Source organism: Mus musculus, chromosome 11 (genome assembly GCF_000001635.26).
Source record: "Mus musculus strain C57BL/6J chromosome 11, GRCm38.p6 C57BL/6J".
NCBI classification, from domain to species: Eukaryota; Metazoa; Chordata; class Mammalia; order Rodentia; family Muridae; genus Mus; species Mus musculus.
The window spans coordinates 46053927-46067638 of NC_000077.6; the positions used below are offsets into that span (position 1 = coordinate 46053927).

Sequence of the window (13712 nt, forward strand, 5' to 3'; positions counted from 1 at the left end):
TTTTTTTTTTTTTTTTGGTTTTTCGAGACAGGGTTTCTCTGTGTAGCCCTGACTGTCCTGGAACTCACTCTGTAGACCAGGCTGACCTCGAACTCAGAAATTCTCCTGCTTCTGCCTCCCAAGTGCTTGGATTAAAGGCATGCACCACCACGCCCAGCCTTAGACCATTTCTATGGTGATAGCAAATGACATGCATGACAGTGAAGGACTAAATTACCCCCCCCCCCATTCATATGTTGGAACCCAAGCCTTGGTGTGACTGTACAAGAAGATGGTACCCACAAGGAGATAATTAGGCTAGAGTCCGTGAGGATGGGCTCATACATAGCACAGGCTTCCTCAGAAAACCCCGGAGCTCGCTCCCTATACTTGTATGGACAGGGCCAGGTGAAGACACAGTTGTTTACAAACGAATAGAAGAGTTTATCAGAATCTGACCTGGTGACACGTGGGGCTTGACACTCCAGCTTTCCAGGACTGACAAATGAGTCTTTAATGCCTCAGACCAGTCACACCCCTTGCCGCCTGGGGGTGAGAAAGGCAACTCTCTAAGCCACTATCTGCTTTTCCATTACAGCAGATGGAGAGAACTCACACAGTTCCTGTCCACACCAATGGTAAGAATGGTTTGATCCCTTCCCTCTGTGAGAGCCTTGCAGACTCACGGTGCATTGGTTTTGAGAGTTCCTGGCCTGGTTTTGGGGGTGGGGGATGGGGAAAGGAACTGACAAATGTAGGTGCGAGACTCCCCTTCCAGAGCCTCCTCTCCCTTGGAGTTTTGCTAACCAACCCTATACAGATTATTTCTGGCTATCTCTTTTTTCTGTTCTTCATTCATCAACTAAGGCATGTTGCACCAGGCTTTGTAATAGCAAATATACAGACTCTAAGTGAAACCCAGACATTAGCTTTGTGACCTTTGGTGAGGGGACTTAATGCTTTTCTGGTTTGATTCCCCTCCCCCAGAGGGGAGATAGAGATGAAGCCAATACCTACCCCCTCCAGATGGTCGCCTAATTATCACTGTTATTCTACACTGTGTCAATGGAGTCCAGATTAGCCTCAAATTCACCACGTAGCAGAGATTAACCTTGAACTTTGGATCCTCCAGCCTCTGCCCCATAAGTGCTGGGATCACAGTGGTGCACCACACTCCTGGAATTACGAGGTCCTGGGGATGGAACCCAGGGCTTCATGAGTGCATGACAAGCATTCCACCAGCTGAGACACATTTCCAGTCCACAGCGGACTCATGACAAGATCAACTATCAGAGGCCCTAGCACGTACGGAATGTCAATAAAAGCTAAGTCCTAAGTGTCTGCTACTGTAATTTTCTTAGTGATAGCCATCATTTGTGGGCTTCATCTTCCATTGCATCCTAAACCCTAACCATCCCAAATTCTGCTCTCTCCTGTCCCCAACCTATACAGCCCAAGGCTTCCCTCCTTCTCTGTAATCCTGTCTAGACTGTTTCTTGGGCTTGGTGTTCTGTTTCTGGAGTACAGAAGCCCTGTCCTCTGGGATGCTGGATCTGCAACCCCACCCCCTCCACCCCCCACCTCCCGTGTCAGAAGGCCTGGACTAAAGGCCCAGATTGGAGTCCCGATAGGAAAACAAGTTCTTTTAGCACTCATTTCAGTCCCTTGGAATTAACTCTTTCACAGCCTGACTCCAAGAGTAGTCAATCCTGGAAGGTAGAGCTACAAAGAGTTGTCTTGGTCACCCAAAGTACTTAGCATAAAGCGGGATAGAGTAAACTAGCTACAGTGGGGCAGAAGTGTGTGTGTGTGTGTGTGTGTGTGTGTGTGTGTGTGTGTGTGTGTGTGTTTAACACTTTCAACCCCAGTCCTGTAATCTCCCAGGCCTCAAGAATGGTTGATTACTTCAGAAATTCGGATCATCCCTTCCCCTGGGTGTCCTTCACCTGAGTCAGCGATGCTCCCGGGGGGCTTCCCTCGCTCCTCCCACTGCTGTCCCTCCAGCCACCACCAACCCCCTCCTCCGCGTGGCGCCTCCCCTCCTCCCATTCCAGGCAGAGCCCTGAGGGGCTAGGGGCGGAGCGTCTGGGATGTGGGCTGGGTGGCTTTTAGGCCGGCGTTTGCTTGAAAACCTCCGCCGCCGCTAGGCCGGGGGCAGGCAATGGCAGGGGATGTGTGATTGCGGACAGTGAGAGGGCCGTTGCTATCATGCCCGGGCGCGCGGGCGTCGCCCGGTTCTGCTTGCTGGCTCTCGCTCTGCAGCTACATTGGCCGCTGGCGGCGTGCGAGCCGGGATGGACCACAAGTAAGTGGCAGCGCGCAGATGGGTTCTGAGGCGACTAGGGGTGGTGGTGATGACTGAGGGTCTGAGAGTCGCTCTTGCATGCCGGCAGCTCCATGACCGCTATCCCTGCGGACTCCGCCACTCCCCGGGTGTGAGTATCGCCACCCCCAAGCCTAGGAGCCCAGGCTTTGTTCTCTTGTGGTGAGCCACGGGAGGTCGTGGAGCTAGTGCGCTCACTGCAATCAGAAAGCAGTAAGTCTCTCTCTCTCTCTCTCTCTCTCTCTCTCTCTCTCTTTGCTTGCCTTCCTTTCTTCATCTCCCCGTGTTTTCTTACTTTGGGCTTCTCTTTCCGCTGCTCTTCCTATCTTTGCTGTTTTTCTTGAGGTTGCTCGTCTCCGCTCTGCCTCTCTCTCATCGCTATTTTGCGCCCGCTGCTCTAGCAACCCCAGAGCATCCCCAGAGGAGCACCCCAAGCATCCTATCCCGAATCGGCGAGGGAACCACTCCCTGGATCTTGCTGGGGGCGGGGGGGTGGTGGTGTCAAAAGCATACCAGTGGGATAGAAAATCAAAGGTTTCCGAGAGATTAGGGTAGGGTGGTTTACTGGTTATCTCTGCCTGTACACTTAGCATCTCTGAAAGACCATAAAAGAACCATGCGCACCCATTATGCAGATCGTAAGCTGAAGTTCACTAACAAAAACCCAGGTGTGTATAAGTACGCCCCACATTGAAGATCTGATACTGGAAACCGGAGCTTTCTTTCCACCTCACCCAATGCCTATCTCCTCTTGGCCTCAGTTTTCATGTGAAGAAAATGGAATGGGCTCCACGCTTCCAGTTTGGACGCTGGATAATGCCTATTTCTCACAACTGTTTTCCCAGGCACCGCTCCCTCCCGGGCCGCATCCCTCAGAGGTTCTCATAGGATTTCGCGGAAGGGACGGTCCCGGAGGGGCAATGCCTGGCTTCTGTCATCTTGACCCGGGAGAGCTTATTTAGCCTTAGCTCTGAGGCAGCTGGAGAGCTGGGCTGACTCCAGACGGTCGCGGGTGCTTGCTGTACCAACCGTCAGCGTTTTTAAATCAAGCTAACGACGCCCTAGTGTACGGGCTGGGCAGGCTGCAGCCCCCGCCCCATCCCTGCAAGAACCTGACCCGAGGGTTTCCTCCACTCAACGCTCCAGCTCCTTTGCCTTGGATAGGAGAAGGCTCTTCCTTTTGTTGGGGTGTGGGGTTCCTCGGGGAAGAGGGAGCCAGGTCCTGTTCGAGTCTGATTTTCCAGCCTACCATTTGCACAGAAGAAAGACAGGAAAGTAAACTTCACGGGATCTGGAGGCCTTGAGAACAGTCAGTGAGGTAGAGTGACTGCAGACCCGGGGAGAAAGCAAAATCTACGAGTTGTAAAGTGACCCATGATCCCCAAATGAGCAGTTGCTATTAATATTTTCCTTTCCCCCTTCCTGTCCTTCTATGACTATATACTGATGAATCTGGAATCGTACCATTCATACACTTTAAAAGGTGCTTCCCAAATCATGACATCTCCCAAAACTATGATTTTAATGGCTCTAAGTTCTACCAAGAGACCACAGAAATATAATTTCCTCAAAGTTAAACTCCTGGCTCTTATACAAATGTGACGAAGATTTTTTTTTCTTTCATTTATGAAGTGGCCAAAGCAGCTGCTAAAGCTGGTCAAAAGCATCAACATAATCAATATCAACATAATCAATACCAACATAATCAATATCAACATAAACAATATCCCCGGTGATACAGGGAGTGGCATAGGGAATTCCTTTGGGTGAGACAGAATCAAGCAGTTGTTGGTTCTCCCTCTCCTATTCCTGAAGTCACTTGCATCTTTGTCTGTCACAGGCGTGCAGTTAATGTTAAACTTCACCGAATACAGGCCATCCCACCGAAAGCAAACAAGTGAGCCAGAGATAACATTCTCTTACCCTTTGTTAAGTGACGCTCCAGGTCTGACACTGAAAGCTTGATCCCACGTGCTCTGGCCTTATTTTCAAGTTGTGAGCAACCCTTCTCCAGTTACGTTGCCTTACGTGTACTTAAACTGGACTGTGTGTAAAGAGATTGCCCTCAGTGCTTTTCACCATCCGAGACCTTTTGTCGTTCTCTTCTATCCTGTACAGCTCCTTTTGTTTAAGAGTCTAGATCCATCAGTCTCTGTAGAGGACTATGTCTCACTTGTTCCCTCATGAACATTAAGCACCTAGCGTAGTAGCATAGGGTTAAGAACTCAGGATGTTTTGGGTAAATAATGTAAATGTATCTATCTCTTCTGATTTGTACCAGTGTAAACAAAACCAATAAGACTTTTTTTAAGGATACATTTTGATTGCAAATATATCATATTTTTGAAAAGGAATTTAATCAGTGGTAATCCAACACTTTTTTGTTTGTTTTGGGGTTTGGGTTTTGGAATGTTGTTTGTTTGAGACAAGGTTTCTTTATGTATCCTTGGCTGTCCAGGAACTAGGTCTGTAGACCAGGCTCCCTTTAACTCGGAGATCTTCCTACCTCTGCCTCCTGAGTACTGGAATTGAAGGCCTGCGCCACCACTGCCTGGCTCCAGCTACCTTTTTTTAAAATTTTTTTTTTGGGGGGGGGGCTTTTCGAGACAGGGTTTCTCTGTGTAGCCCTGGCTGTCCTGGAACTCACTTTGTAGACCAGGCTGGCCTCAAACTCAGAAATCCGCCTGCCTCTGCCTCTCAAGTGCTGGGATTAAAGGCGTGTGCCACCATGCCTGGCAGAACCTTTTTTTTTTTTTTTTAATTTAATTCTTCTCTGGGACAGGATGCTGTGTAGGTGGATGCTGTCTCAGAGATCTCTAGATAGCCAAGATGGCCTTAGACCTCTAGTTGTCTTGCTGGAATTACAGATGTTTGCCACAAAAGCTCAGTCATCTTTTAATCCCTCCTGCGGTTGATGAGGCTGAGTTAGAAGGAACAGAACACAGGGTTCCTTGGTGACATCTCTGGGAGTCTTCAGATCTACTCAGTTTCAGAGATGTAATTTGCTTAGGGATCAGGAAATTCTTATCTTTTAAAAGATGACCTGTAGGGCTGGTGAGATGGCTCAGCGGTTAAGATTGCCGACTGCTCTTCCAAAGGTCCTGAGTTCAAATCCCAGCAACCACATGGTGGCTCACAACCATCTGTAACGAAATCTGATGCTCTCTTCTCGAGTGTCTGAAGACAGCTACAGTGTACTTACATATAATAAATAAATAAATAAATAAATAAATATTTTTTTAAAAAAAGATGACCTGTAAGTAGTGTTGAGGTCTTCCATTCTTGAACATGGCTCTTCTGTGGCTTAGGCTTCTTTTCTCAGGAATTTGCTGCCTACCTCTATCAGTCCCACTATGTCAACTCGGGATATCTTAATGGGGAATTTCCTTCACTCTACGACAAACTCATAGACCCATTCCCAAGCCCTTTTAGTTGAGGAAATGAAAATTCACAGCAACCCATTCCCAAGCCCTTTTAGTTGAGGAAATGAAAATTCACAGCAACACTGACAGGAACTGAGGCTGGAGAGATGGTTTAGCAGTTAAGAGCACTTGCTGTTCTTGATAGAACCCAGGTGTGTAGGATAAGAAAAAAACTGGAGGTGAGAAGGTTTGGAACTAAGGAAGTGAAATATAACTTCGAATTCAACACTTGGAAGGTTAAGTTAAGGTTAACAATTTGCAAGTGAATGGTAATGGTTGGGAGGCGAAGAAGTCACCTTTACCTCTGGCCCTCCCAGGGAGGTGAGTGTCACTTCCAAGGGGGAAATTAAAGCTCTTTGGTAACAAACCTGAGCTCACACCCTTCTGCATCTCCTCAGCACCTCACCACATCATCACCTTCCAGGATGCTATCCAAGTTAGAGCCACATCTTCTCTCACCAGAGCTCCGGTGCGCCCCCTAGCTTTGCTGCCACCCTTTCTGCTTCTCCTCTGTCCTTGTCCCCTACTCCCTATTCTCCCAGCAGGCAGGGTCACCTTTCAAAACAAAAACAAAACCAATACAGATCATACTGCTCTTGTGGGGCTTTTTTTTTTTCTCTAAAGACATCAAAACCTTCCAGGTAATGAAACCCAGACCCTGCTCATGCCTCTATGTTATTACAACCACAGCCGTCTCACTTAGCATATATATTTCTTACCAACATCCTCTGAGTTACCCACCCTTGCTTAGCATATTTACCAATGTCCCCTGACTTTGTAGGCTATTTCTCCTTCCTGCGTGTGCCTTAGCGAGCCCGGGCCCACGTCTACAGTTGACACTCTTTACTCTTCCCCAGATTTTTGCATAAATGGCTTCCTCTGGTCCCTCAGGTCTTAAACATCATCACACTGGCCATCCTGTTTAAAACAGGAACCCTGCCAGCTTCCCTTTATCCTGTGGCACAATCTTATTATTCCCCCCCCCCACCCCCCCCAGGGCTGTTAAGTAGCACCTGAGAATCTTTGCTTATTTCCTGACTCTTCACGGGGGACACAGACCTTGTTTGCCTAGCCTTTATCACTTTGTCACCAAGGCCCAGTGGCGCCCAGCAGGTCTTCTGAGACCACTGGGAGGAGCATTTTCCAGGAAGCAATGACTGCCTCAGAAGTGCTTTGGAGCACCACTTGGGCTTCTGAACACCATGCCTGCTCCTGAGTGCCCGAGATGTGGAGGTTGGGTTTTCTTATGGTTATGTTGTCTTGTGTTGGCAGGAGGAAGCCAAGAAGGTAGCCCTCCGCTACAGCATGAACTCATAATACCTCAGTGGCGGACTTCAGAAAGCCCTGGGAGAGGAAAGGTAAGATGTCCAAGCTCCTTGGAGAAGCAGGAATGACAGTTCCTCTAGCTGTGTCAACTTAGGATATCTTAGCGGGGACTTTCCTTCACTCTATGACGAACTCGTAGACCCATTCCCAAGCCCTTGTAGTTGAGGAAATGAAAATTCACAGTAACACACGAACTGGGCTGGAGAGATGGTTTAGCAGTTAAGAGCACTTGCTGTTCTTGATAGAACTGGGGTTCAGGTCCAAGCATCCAGAGGATGGTTCACAATCATCTGTAACTCCAGTTCCAGGAGATGCCTCTGAGGGCACCGGGCATGCATATGGTGCTCATACATATATGTAGGCAAAACACTCATGTGTGCACACACACACACACACACACACACACACACACACACACCCCTACACACACACATACACACACACACACACACACCCCTACACACACACACACACACACACACACACACACACACACACACACAGAGTCTTTTAGAAATACACAGATTACGTGCAAATGTGTGAATTTGCCATAGATCTTGATTGGACTTTTTCTTTTTTTGGTTTTTCTGTCTTTCTGTTTTCTGAGACAGGTTCTCTGAAATCCTGTCTCCATCTCCTGGATCTAGGCTTGAAGGCATAGTCTAGGGTGTCATCATGTGCCGAGCCCAGTTCTCTTTTGAGGCAGTCTCCAGTGTAGCTTAGGCTGACCTGTATGTAAATCTTAATCTACCTGCTTCCATTTCGAAAATGCAAAGATCACACTGTGTGTCATGGGTACCCAGCGATTTTCTTTTTCTCTTTTCTTTTTTTATTTTTATTTTTTGTTAATAAGAGGCAAGATAGGGAGCTAGGATTAGGTTATATATCTCAAAATATCTTCCTGATTCCTTGGCCCAGAGCAGTAGCAAAATACACAGATGTTGCCAAGACAGTCAGAACATGGTCCACCAAGCAGACTCATATTGAGGATGTTCTCAAAAGGGAAATATGGTAGTTGCGTGACAGTAACGTCTTATGTGACTTTCTACTTTACTTGAGCTTCCTCATTTACAAATCCAGTTTTAGTGGGAATAAAGAGGAACAGAGATGTGGAGAAGGGCTAACTTTCTTTTTCAGCGGGACCTTTTATGTGTCCTACTCTGGCCTCTAAGTGGAGACTATGCTGCTTCACCTTCCCAGTCCTAGCACTGCATGGATAAGCACTGTGCCCACTTTGAAGGACTCGTTTCTATGATCTCTTAGGGGCCAAATGGCCTGTGGTTTATTGGGCAACAGATAGGAGCAAGATTAAAGCCAGGGAAGGAAGTGTCAGGAAAGACTTCAGACAATTGTGGCCCTGGAATCTGGAAAGATAAACAGATGAGAAACACCCAGAATTCCTTAAGTGACTGTAGAGTCATGCAGACATGTCCCCCAAGTTCACCGCTTGGGCTTAGTAAGAGAACTTAAAAGCAGGACAATAAAAGTTGGGAACATTTTACCCGAAAAGCAAAGAAAAAAAAATCATGAACTCATTTCATCCTAAAGTAGGAAAGGCTGAAAATAGCCTTAAGGAAATGCTAGACAAATTAATGGATGGCCGTTCTCAGGCAGATTATTTTTTTTAAGTGTAAGGTCTTGTATATTTCATCCACTACCATTATTGCCGAAGAATGGATATGATCCTTTTTATAGAGGTTCCTTTGTTACCTCCAGATGTTGGATGTTGGGCATCCTCAGGAAGGATCCGAGAAACAAAGCGGAGGACCAGATCCTGTCATTGTTCCCAGCCATTGTCTACTCAGAATGTGGCTCATTGTATTCTACAAGGATCAGCAGCCCAGTGCCTGGCACTATAAATATATGGAGAGAGGGAGAGAGAGAGAGAGAGAGAGAGAGAGAGAGGGAGAGAGAGAGAGAGAGAGAGAGGGAGAGGAGTGTGTTAGTTTACTCTGATTCTTATTTGCATCTGAATAATTCATTGATTTATTAGACATCGCTTAGACACTGACTGTATATGAAGTCTAATAGAGATTTTTGAGGATGATGCATATACACAGGACAAGCTTGTCCCAGATGGTGTGTAGCTGTTTAATTTTGCCCTCAACAGAAGGGATTTGGGGGTCTCTCAGGGACGTGTGAGCATTGGGGTCACCTTCCAGTGCTTCCTCAGGCCCTGTTGGAGTTCCAGGAGGGAAGCTGTCCGTAGGCGAGCTGGACAGGGAAGCTCCGGAGAGCTGAGAAATGCAGTTTCACTGTTGTGTTGTGCTGGATCTGTTCCCTAGAAACAGGGAACATCTGATTTTAAACCTCTGTGTCTGAGCACACTCCAGAAACAGAGAGAAGTACTTTTGGATCACCTAAATAAAAATAAATATTAGCTCTCATGTGTCAAGTAATGTCTCTGTGGGGGGCACATGGTATCACTTGCTCAGTGCCAAGATTCTTTTTTCCGTGTGGCCCGTCACATGGGTGCCACCTTCAGGCCAGGGTAAGGACTTGTTTGACTTCTGTAGTCATGTGCTCAAATGCCCACAGGGGCTGTGCGTCCTTGATTCTCAATGTGACTGGGCAGGGCTCTCACTCCAAAAGTCCCCAGGGCAAAACCACAAGTGGGAGCCACCAGCCACTTGCCGAATTAGTGCTTCAGAATTAGGGAAGGGAGTGCCTGGGCACCCATCTGTCTCCCTGCCTCCTGAATATCGAATGCCCCCTCTTAAGATGAGGCAACAGGATTAACTGGGTATTGGACCAGGTACCTGACTGGAATGTTCTTATCTCATCTGAGGCTTTGGTGGTCTTGAAGTCTGAAGCCAAGATCCCAGTTGGGGATGAGTGGAGCAGGGGTTAAGAGAACGAATGTGATTGGGCTGTGGGTGTGGCTCAGTTTGTACTGAGCTTGCCTGAGGTCCTGGGTATCTCGCACAGTCCACACTTATACAGAAAAAGAAGAAGGATGTAGGAAGTGTCACTGGCTCCTTATATTGCCATAGTTAGCTTAAAGATTTTTTTAAATTTTGGTCCATGTTGTCAAATTATTTTTCAAATGGTTCCAGTTAAATTTTTCAGACAGAGGATCTCAGGGTGACCATTTTAAAGTATGTTCCACACAGCACTGCGATTCACAGTTTTAAATGGACTATGTCACTTTTGATTTTTCTTAGGCTATCCTCTTTTTTAAAATACTCTCTCTCTCTCTCTCTCTCTCTCTCTCTCTCTCTCTCTCTCTCTCTCCCTCCCTCCCTCCCTCCCTCCATGAGAGAGGACAGTGCTTACTGATGATGCTCAGCACTGCTCTTCAGGTTTATTGGCCATTTGCATGTTTTAGATGATCTGTGCTGGGTGTATGGTGTGTTTGGCCATTGACAAACTGCTTATGTGTAAGATACATCTGACTCGACTTACTATACAACTCTAATTTGTGAGGCTTTAGCTACCACCCCTTTGATGATTGGAGTGTCCAAATTGAGGCCCAAATAAAAGAAAGCAAAATATAAAAGAACTCACTTGGGTGTTTTTTTAAAGATGATAGCCAGTGTAAGATTGACAGCTTCCTTTGAACTAGGCACTGTGATACATCATTTACCTTCATTTATTTGTTCCTCTAGTCCTTAAGGATCCTCAGAAGGTTGGTTATTACCATACCATCTCATAGAAGAGTAAAGAGAGATGTAGGGAGGCTGGGTGACGGTCCAGGGTCCCACAATTACAGGTGACATCCTGTACACACACTGATCCAGGGTCTGACTCTCCAGGGAATTTACTTCTGAGAACCTTCATAAGACTGCAGTACACCTGCTCAGCCTTGGACCTCAGCTTGAGTGTCTGTCTCTCCTCTGCTTCTGGGAGAAAGCAGATGGGGAAGATTCGGGTTGTTTGGGGACTGAGGTCACTTCACGCTGGAAAGGCTGGTGACCTTTCCTCGCTGGCTTCCGGAGGATCCCTGTGCTGGCACCATGTCAGATCCGGTGCTGGGGCCCTGGGAGCCTGGGTCCCTGCTTCCAGGAACTGACACGTTTTTATTGTTGTTTTTAGCATCCACTCAGAGCAGAGCTCAGGGTCATGGCTGAAGGGCGAGAGCTGATCCTAGACCTGGAGAAGAACGAGTAAGTGGGTTTCTCCCTTCTTTTGTCTGACACAGAACAATGAACTCACATTTGATGCCAGTCTGACCCAGGTGTCCCAGTTGGAAAGGAAGAAGTTTAGTGGTGTGCCCCCCCACACCACACCCCCCCAGCCTCCACCCCGCTCCCTGCCCCAAGCTCGACATCCTTGGTCCCTTTGCAGGGCCTCTTGCCAAGAGAGAGCTTTTCCTTGGTCTTTTGACTGCTGGGAGATTGGCGGGATACTTCACATCCTGCTTGGATTTCCTTAGGCTGTGTTTCCGGTGCATCGTGGAGTTCACTGGGGCCGAATGTGTGTGTGTGTGTGTGTGTGTGTGTGTGTGTGTGTGTGTGTCTAAGGGCGGGAAGGGACTGGAGGCAGCTGCTGCTGTCCTAGCTCCCGCTCAGTGTATGGCAGGAAATGAAGGCGATTAGAGGGAGACGGGAGAAGCAGCAGGCTGGGCAGGGATTTGGCACCTCTGACCCTGATTCTTGCATCTACCCAAGATTCTGCTGAGAAGTGCATTGCTTGAAGCCGCCTGGCTTCCTCGGGTTCAGCTTTTCCCTAATCTCATTCATGCTGGGCGTCGGCCTAGTTCAGAAATATCTCCGCATTGATTCGCCTTCCGGCATAACTGTCTCAATTCATGGGTGCAGGGTTGAATAGATGACCCTGCCCAGCTGTGTCCATTGATTGACTGCCCATTCTGCCGTCAGCCCCAGTCACCTGGCCTCCCAGAGCTCCTCCTACTTGGCTAGGGACTCTGAAGGCTTTTATAATTTCCCCACCAATGGTCCCACTTTTTATCGTCCACATTGACATTGTAGATAAGGATGCTTGGTTTGGAGAGTTGCCCGTCTGCTCTTGGCAGCCTCCAAAACACCCTGGAAGCTGATGAGTAATGAAAGCTTCGTTGCCAAGAAGGGGCTAGAGCAAGGCCTTCCCCATCCAAACCAGTGGGAATGGCTGCCTGGCTTTGGTGGAATGGGAGAAGAAGGATTTATTCCAAATTTGGGCTCGTTGGACACTTGCAGAGAAGTCCCCAGTGCTGTGAGAGGGCAGCTGGTGCAGGGACAGGGTGTTTTGTGCCACTACTCTATGGAGATGTGGACGAACATCTGTTTGCCAGTGACAGGCCCAAGTAAGGATGCCACCAAAGTCCAAATTTGTGAACCAGTAATTTTTATTGGGATTGCTTACAGTAATAGGGGTGAAGGGTTACCTATGGGTACAGAAGTGACTCAAAAGATAGCAGCCTCACCAAGGCCCACCCAGCATGGGTAACAACTCATGAAAGCTAGAAGCCTGAGGTTCACTGCATGGCTTGCAGGCAGCTCTGGTGGTGTGAGCCTGGTCCAAGGGGCTGGGCTGGGTTTGGGTTGACTAGACTGAGCCTCAGGGAAGGAGGTAGTCCTTACTGCTTATATATTGTTGAGGAGGGAGGGGTCTAGTGATTCTGGTCATCTTCAGGAACTTCCTTGAAGCCCTGGGTTGTTTATTGTTTACTTTCTGAGTTTAATGAGCTTCCCAGCAGAATGGAATGTTTTAACACATTCTGGAGTAAGCACCCTGTGTCTTAAAAGAGCATGGGGTTTATTATGGAGGAAATTGCTACATAACACAGAGTTCTGTCCCTTTCTCTTCCCTCTGCCGCTGGCTTTCATTTCAGCACTCCCAAAAAGATAGACATCACTGCCATTTTGGCTCCCCTCTCCCAGAGCAAAACCAGCCTTTTATTGGTTTGCTGAATGGTTTCTTTCCTTCTCTTCCCCGGGGATAGCTACCCAGTGTGGGAAGCGCCTCCTTGCTCAGGGCATCACTTTGACTGTGATGCTGTGCTCCTCCAAGGCTCAGGGAGGGCTAGTTTGCGCTTGGCTTCTCTTAGGGATCTGTTTGGTGCCTTACTGGCTCTGTTGAGTAGCTGCTTCCCTGCTCCTGACTGCTGTCCGTGTCTGTCCTATTTAACCCTCGCTCTTCCCCAAGTCCACTGAATTGATGATACGTTCAGGGGCCGAGCCTTAGCTGAATCAGCTAAGGAGGGACCCTTGTCCTTTCCTTCTGTGTTGGGACTTCTGTAGAAGATCACAGGAAGTTAGGCTAGGAAGATTTCTTTAGAACAAGAGCTTCCAATCTGTGGCTCAAAACCTCTTTCTTGGCAAACCTGTCACCAGAAATTTTACATTGAGGATTCATAACAGTAGCAAAACTACAGTTATGAAGGAGCCATGAAAATCATCTATGGTTGTGGGGAGGGAGAGGAGCTGTATGAAAGGGTCGCAGCACTAGGAAGGTTGAGAACCACTGCACTAGGGACTCCTGAGTGCTGTGGTCTCGTGCACAAGTACAGAAACTTCATCACAGAAAGGGAGAGACACTTGTCTAAAGTCACCCAGCAAGTGTATGAAGAGGGCGAGTGGAAGTCAGTTGTGTTCTTGGCTTGGATGTGGAGTTGTAGCATGTGACCTAGGTAGGGCAAGCTGAGGAAATCTGAGAGGAGAGTAGTGATGGCTGCCTCATGGGGTGCTTGTGAGGGATGGGCCGAGTGGGCAAAGCGTAGA

The 13712-nt window shown here is 47.9% G+C and overlaps 1 protein-coding gene across 4 annotated transcripts in view; it reads left to right on the forward strand.

Annotated features, from left to right (window-relative positions):
• The first annotated feature begins 575 nt into the window (after positions 1-575).
• Positions 576-13712, forward strand: part of Adam19 (a disintegrin and metallopeptidase domain 19 (meltrin beta)) — a 92846-nt gene continuing 79709 nt past the window's right edge. For 2 of the 4 annotated variants that reach the window (NM_001291891.1, NM_009616.4), the window contains exons 1-3: positions 2058-2284; positions 6997-7082; positions 11086-11156. Coding sequence is in view for 2 of the 4 variants with exons in the window: in NM_009616.4 (NP_033746.1) it covers positions 2188-2284; positions 6997-7082; positions 11086-11156 (254 nt within the window). In the remaining 2 variants the exon portion in view is untranslated. Of the gene's footprint in view, positions 618-2031; positions 2285-6996; positions 7083-11085; positions 11157-13712 lie in introns of those variants that run through there. The other 2 variants (NM_001291890.1, XM_030245480.1) reach the window with 2 other exon arrangements.